Source organism: Poecilia formosa, unplaced genomic scaffold (genome assembly GCF_000485575.1).
Source record: "Poecilia formosa unplaced genomic scaffold, Poecilia_formosa-5.1.2 Scaffold722, whole genome shotgun sequence".
Lineage (NCBI taxonomy): Eukaryota > Metazoa > Chordata > Actinopteri > Cyprinodontiformes > Poeciliidae > Poecilia > Poecilia formosa.
Window position 1 is genome coordinate 108,924 of NW_006800661.1, and position 6,399 is coordinate 115,322.

General features: G+C 40.2%; 1 protein-coding gene across 1 annotated transcript; it reads right to left on the reverse strand.

Moving 5' to 3' along the window:
- Nucleotides 1–246: 246 nt before the first annotated feature.
- On the reverse strand, nucleotides 247–3,777 carry LOC103131136 (dermatan-sulfate epimerase-like). Its single transcript, XM_016666408.1, has 2 exons — nucleotides 3,722–3,777; nucleotides 247–2,328 (listed from the first exon to the last, which is right to left on the reverse strand). The coding sequence occupies exons 1-2, from the start codon at nucleotides 3,775–3,777 to the stop codon at nucleotides 582–584; spliced, it is 1,803 nt and encodes a 600-aa protein (XP_016521894.1). The 3' UTR covers nucleotides 247–581.
- Nucleotides 3,778–6,399: the final 2,622 nt, after the last annotated feature.

Here is a 6,399-nt window from a genome sequence, read left to right on the forward strand (position 1 = left end):
AGTGTAGTTTTGCTAAAAATACAACTGAAGTTTAAATCCATATGCAGCTCTTTGTTGCTGTGGTGAATGGAAGGCTGATTGGGTGACTGACCACTGAATGCTTATAAATTCCTGCATAGAGTGTCAGTTCAAGATAAAGCCATGAGTTAACATTTCTGCTGACTTCCCCCAAACATCTGTGGCTAACGTCAGGCCCTGTGTTGAAGCCCAAATGTATCTTAACTTGATAAAAGAAAGCAAGAAATGTTAAAAGCTTACTAGTTTTATTAAAAAGAGAATTATAAGACATTCCTAGAAGAAATAATGATATTCAGAAGGTGGAAATCAAGAAGAAAATGTATAATTAAAATTTGAGTGGACCAAGAATGTACTACATCCATACATTTAGTGCTCTTTGTCTTTTTATGTCATTTTGGTTGTTTTCCTGGACAATTACAAATTAACTTTTTAAAAAACTTTTTTAACTTTCCTAAACAGTGGCCTTAATGATTTGCTATCAGATCTGGTACAAAGAGGAGGAGTGTGTTTTCAGTTCACCCTGAACAGACAGGACATCCTGTCATGCGGAGGGGTTCAGGGTGTCAGCACTGTGTGTGAGAACACGATGAGTAAAGGTACAGCAGGATGAAGCAGTCAATCAAAACAATGGTGTAAAAGCACCTCTGTGTGTGGAGGCTCCGCCCCCTCTGAAATCGAGTAAGCAGAACAGCCAGCAGTAGGAAGAAGGTAGTGGTGTTCATAAGCAAGAACAGTCTAATGTAGGAGGGGTTACCAGAGACCCCCTCACTCCTTGCTGTGGCCACAATGTGAACCTCCTTAAACCTGCGGCCTTTAACTAAGCCCCCCTTCCTGTTCCTGTGACCAGCTGGATAATCCACAAAGGCCCTCGAGTCTGCATCCCCTTCCTCTGGACTGTCCTCATATGTATGTTTTGATATTCTCTGTCTCTCATTCTTTTCGCTGACCTCAATTTGTGCAAAAATGTCAGGCAGATTCTCAGACAGCTTCTCTCCAAGGTTTAACCTCTTTCCCCCCTTACCCTTGTTCTGTTTCTTGGACATAGCAAACATCTTCTTAATGACCTCCTCTGTCTTCTTCTTGTCAGAGAATTGGAGGAGGTGCTCAGCGGTCCTACGGAAGCTGGCAGTGTTGAGGACTCTTCCCAGGATGTGTCTTTCCATCTGCTGGAAGACAGGTTTGACATGCTGGAGATTGTCCTCCATCACATTGGCGTATTCTTCAACTTCCACAGGGAAGCTGTCTACAACAGCTGCTGCTCTCTCAAACACAATCCTTTTGTGGTCCAGCAGCACTATGGCGAACACAGGCTTGCTGGTGACCTCCCCTGTCAGAAGGTAGATGGTGTAGGTATGGTCTTTGGTGGATAGGTAAATATCCACCTGCTGATCATGCCCACGTAAGCTGAAGCTCTGTACATCCAAGCCTGGTCCAAAGAAAATATAGGCCACCCTTGTGTGCGGGTACCTCAGGGGCATTGTTACATTCACATAATTGGAGCCATTATATGGATACCCTCGAGGGTAACTCCAGTAACCCACCATCCCTTTGTTACTGGAGTTTGTGTCATCCATCCAAAACATCTTATAGTTCTCCTTCCCATGTGTTACAAATGCTCCATGAACACCATCTACTTTTGTACTCTGAAATGGGAGCTCTGTGTTATGAAAGAAGGCACTCATGGCCCTGGTTGGGCTCCCTGGGTCCAGGTGGATGTGGTCAACCATGAGCAGAAGCTGTGGGTGAAGAAGCAGCAAGTTCCTCTGGAAGTTCCTGATTTTCAGTTCTGGGTTATAAGCCGAATGTCCTTCGCCACGAATGAAGACCATTCCCTCTCTCTTTATAGCAGCTTCCACTCTGCCCTGGGCATCGGCTGCAAGGCCCACCTTGTACTTTAACCACTTAGAGTCACAGGCTTCTGTTACTTGTCCAGCCCAAGGTTTAAAGCAGCTCCCAGATAGGGTTGAGCCAAACAATGCCACATTGTTTAACAAAGTGTACTTGGGTCCATACAGTGCCTCTGTGATGAACGGGACACCGTTGGGTGCAAAGGTGAAAGAGTTCTGATCTGGGTGCTCATGACCAGCGTTGAAGTTCCTCCAGCCTTTGATCCACTCTTTGTACTTGTTATTGTGAACGATGTCAAAGATGGCACGTCCCCCTAGTTTCCCAGACTTGAAGGACAGAAAGGAGCTGTTGGTGCCAGAAGGCAAAGCACCGCCATACGTCACCACACCCCAGTCCTCGAAGTAGTGGAGCTGAGACGTTCCAAAATCTGCTGGGGGTTTGGGGATCAGGCCAGGGTCATACCTGCATCACAAAGACGAAGCAATAATCAGATGGGGAAAAGATTGTAGACAACTTTAACAACTTTTAAAGTCTGAGTTGTTTGTAACTTGACATAAAACTGATCAGTGATAATGATCAGTTTTATGTCAACTTAACCTCTTATGTTGCTCAGGTAAACCAAAACAGCCCTGTCCCAGAGACATTCTCTTGCTTCTGGAAACTGGAATGGGAGTTAAAATCTCAACACATGCTTTCAGTCAGGAACCAGACTTGAAAATTGAAGGACACTTAATAACTCCCCTGATTGCTTGACCTCCGAGACACAAGGGTTTAATTTGAAAAGAAAAAAATGAAGGAAAATTTAATAAAAGCAGAAAACAGTTACAGGTTCAGATCTCTAAAGCAAAATCCAACTACAAAAAGACTTGCATTACATCCAAAAATCCTTTCTATCAGAGGTATCACTCCTCTGGAGGGAAGTACTAAAATGCAACACCCAAATCTAACCAAAAGGTCCCAACTTAACAGAACTGAGTGAACTCTTGCTTATTGTGTCCTAAGCTAAGTTTTAAGAATTATTATGCACGACTAACACATGAGAAGGAATTACAGAGAAATATAAAAAAATGTGTTCTGAGTATCTGAACACAGAGACTCAGACCAGAATCCCTGTGCAGAGCCTCTATGTTTAAAGCATTGATGCCCTGCTCTGCTGCACACCTAATATGCAGTTCCTTTTAGCTTCCAGCAGAATCTTTTGTGGGAAGCTCCTGTGTCCACAACTCTCCTGTTTGCTTGACCAGAAGGTGGTGCCAGGCAAATCCCTCTCTGCAGCCTCTGCATGCTGTGACCTGAACCTCTGAAGGACACCTCCAGTCTCCAGCCTGGACCTGACTCTGATGCTGACCTCTGGGCCTTCAGCTTCCTTCAGCCACAGAACTTGTTAGTGGGTTTTAAATTTACACCCTTGGGATTAATGAGAGATATGTATGGAAACCTTTGGAATTTTTTCCTTATTCTCAGATTTAGATAAAAACCTGAATCTACCTTTTTATTTTCTAAAAACAAAAGAGCTTCTACACTAAAATCTAGTTTGCTCTAGTTTCAAATCATTGATCAATTTGATATTTGAGATATTAGGCACTCATGAATTCCAAAACAACAAAAAACAATTCCATCATTTTACTTCTNGAAAATTGTAGTATGACAGTCTGATGAAGAGGATGCAAAGTGCCGTTTAAAACATTCTTCATTTGATTCAAAATATTTTATGGAATTTTACATATAGTTTTGACTTTTGCCCATCAACTGAGAATGAAAAAGAAATAATAAAGTCCTACAAGAAAAGCAATAAGATACAACTATATAATTGAGGCTGCAAGGAGCATTTGTGGCCCTTGCAGATCAGCGCCACTCTGGCCCAGCCGCCACCCTGTCAGCATCATCGACACTCTTGCATGGCTCCCGCATCAGTACCACTATGTGGTGCATTTGGCAAATCTTCCAAATTGCCTTCAGTTCATTTCAGTACAAGTCCCACAATGCATCTTAAAAGTTTTGTTGAAGGCTGGCCTTCCAGACAGTTATTGTCATTTCCTGTTTTGTGGTGAAAGTTTGGTGAGGACTTCCTATAGTCTTGGGAACACATCATGGTTGGTTTAATTGATGTACAATTAAAACCATTATTGGTTTTAATTGTACATCATATACAGGAAGAAGGTCAAGTGATCCCATAATCTTCAGTGTTTTCTCTCAGTGGCCAGGGTTTTAGTGATGTCATCATTAATGTTGTCCACACCAGTGCTTCATGTTGATGCACAAAAAGTCTGGGGCAGATTGGATGATTTATCCTGGAGATATAACTGTTCCAATAACGTAAGGGGCACACTGAAGTCAAATTCCAATATAATCATATTGTCATCATTAGATGTTACAGTTTCATTTATTTCCAGTTTGGTGCAAATCAGATGGGATGAGTTGACCAGTTTCAAAGTCAGGATCCTGGAGTCATCAGAAGTAGGACGGCCTATGTCTTCCCAACCAAGTCATTTTAAATGTACCCACCAAGGGGTTTTTAAAGACCTAACAGGAAATATGCAGAAATTTGACCATTCTTTATTGGTCACATTTAATGACTAATAAAGAATGGTAATTCTTTACTGGTCATAAAAATAATGGATTTATGTTATTTAAATCCATTATTTTTAATGGATTTAAAAATAATGGATTTAAATATTTTTAAATATTTAAAAATATTTAAATCCATATTTAAATATGGATTTAATGGATTTACGTCATTAAGTCTCTGCGGTGACAGTAAATTTAGGCAGTTGTGCAGTAAAGAAATGCCTTACTTACAAATATCGGAAAAAAAATCATAACTTAAAAGGTCAGATTTTTCTTTTATCTGCGCCAATGATGCCATAGAATATTCTATAAGCAGATCCTTGAAATGCATAATACCACATTAGTGCCATCACTGAGAACCTGGATCTATAGTAAATTTCATTATCTGTAGAGTGAAAACATGTGAATGGAAATACAAACTATTAAAAGATTGTGAGCATTATTCACTTTTTTAAATCTTGCCATTATTTTGAACACAACTGTATATTCCATTGAACTTGATTCAAGCTGGTTTTTATGTGTTGGAAACATACCTGCTGCTTTTGTGTCGCAGGTCAATGATGACATCTATCTGAACCAAGGAGCAGTTGGACAGAGTCAGAGTTACTGGGACTAAGCAAAGGCTAAGGGCAGAAAGAGACAAACAAACACACTTTTACACAACCCTACAGTAATACAGTTGTATCTGGAAAGTGGTGCTGCTTTGACCTGATTAACACCTGAGTGTGGTTAAACAACTCAAACGTCTCTCGATCGTCTCATCATACTGAAGCCTCAGTTTGCCATCTAGCTGTTTTCTGTCCAATCACCAATAAGAGCGGCCAAAACATGATGAGTAAAAACTCCATATACGACCTGCTTAAAATAAAACTGTTGGTTTAACAACTAAAAGCTGTGGGTCCAGTAATCTTTCTGTTTATTCTCATGTATATATGAATTCCCATATCACAGNCAGTTCAAATTCAGCTGATGGAATATCTCAAAAACTTTTGGTTTTAGAAGTCCTTCAGTTTGGCTTTAAGTCATTTTACAGCACGGAAATATTATGTTAATATGTTAATGATATTTTCTAAGCAAAGATTGCAAAAATCATGTATTGCTTGTGCAGTTGGAACTCGAAGCTGCATTTTACACAGTGGATCGCAATGTTTTCATCACTGGACTAGAGCACTGCATGCTGGCTTGGCTTCAGTGATTACAATCATATTTGACAAAGTTTGTTGGGTAAAGTTGTAACATAACCACTATGTTTGTTTTTTGGTTGTTGTTTTTTTCTGAATAAATACATTGAAGAAACTTATCATCTGGTTTGTATATGTAACCCAGGGTAAAAAAACTGCCCTTAATCCCGCCTTTGCTGCTCTATTGATTAGAGTGACAGTCAGTCACACAGTGCGTTCAGCCAATTAATGCACCTGAGGTAGTTATTCAGGCCTGCTCCAGCTTTCCCAGTCAGGTGTGAGGGGGAGAGCTGGAGACAAAGGAGCTACAGGTTGGTGCTTCCAAACAATCAGTTCATCTCTTTGTTTGTTATGCACTTTTTGAAAACTTACAATCTACAAATCATGTAGATCTGAACATCCAGTGAGCTTGGAGCCATGAAGCTGTCATGCACTGAACTATAAATGGAATTGGTGAGTAGTGAACACAATGTTTGTTTGTTTAGCATGTTGGTGGTGGTAGCCAATGCTAATTGTGTGATCATTAATTGTTATATGATCAACCTTCTTAAATTCAACATGTGTTTAAGATAATGAGATAAATGTTATCTTTATTGTCTGAAAGTTTAGATTTTGGATATAATTGCATTTATTTCTGTATGTAACTGAAAAAAGTCTAGTTAATTAGCAGTCTGGTAATTTACTGGTCCTGTTTATTTTAATACAGGCCAGGTGACCCTCTTGATTGGGGTTAAAGGATGGCGAGTGTTGGGAATGGAAATCCCGATCGATGAATCATAATTTG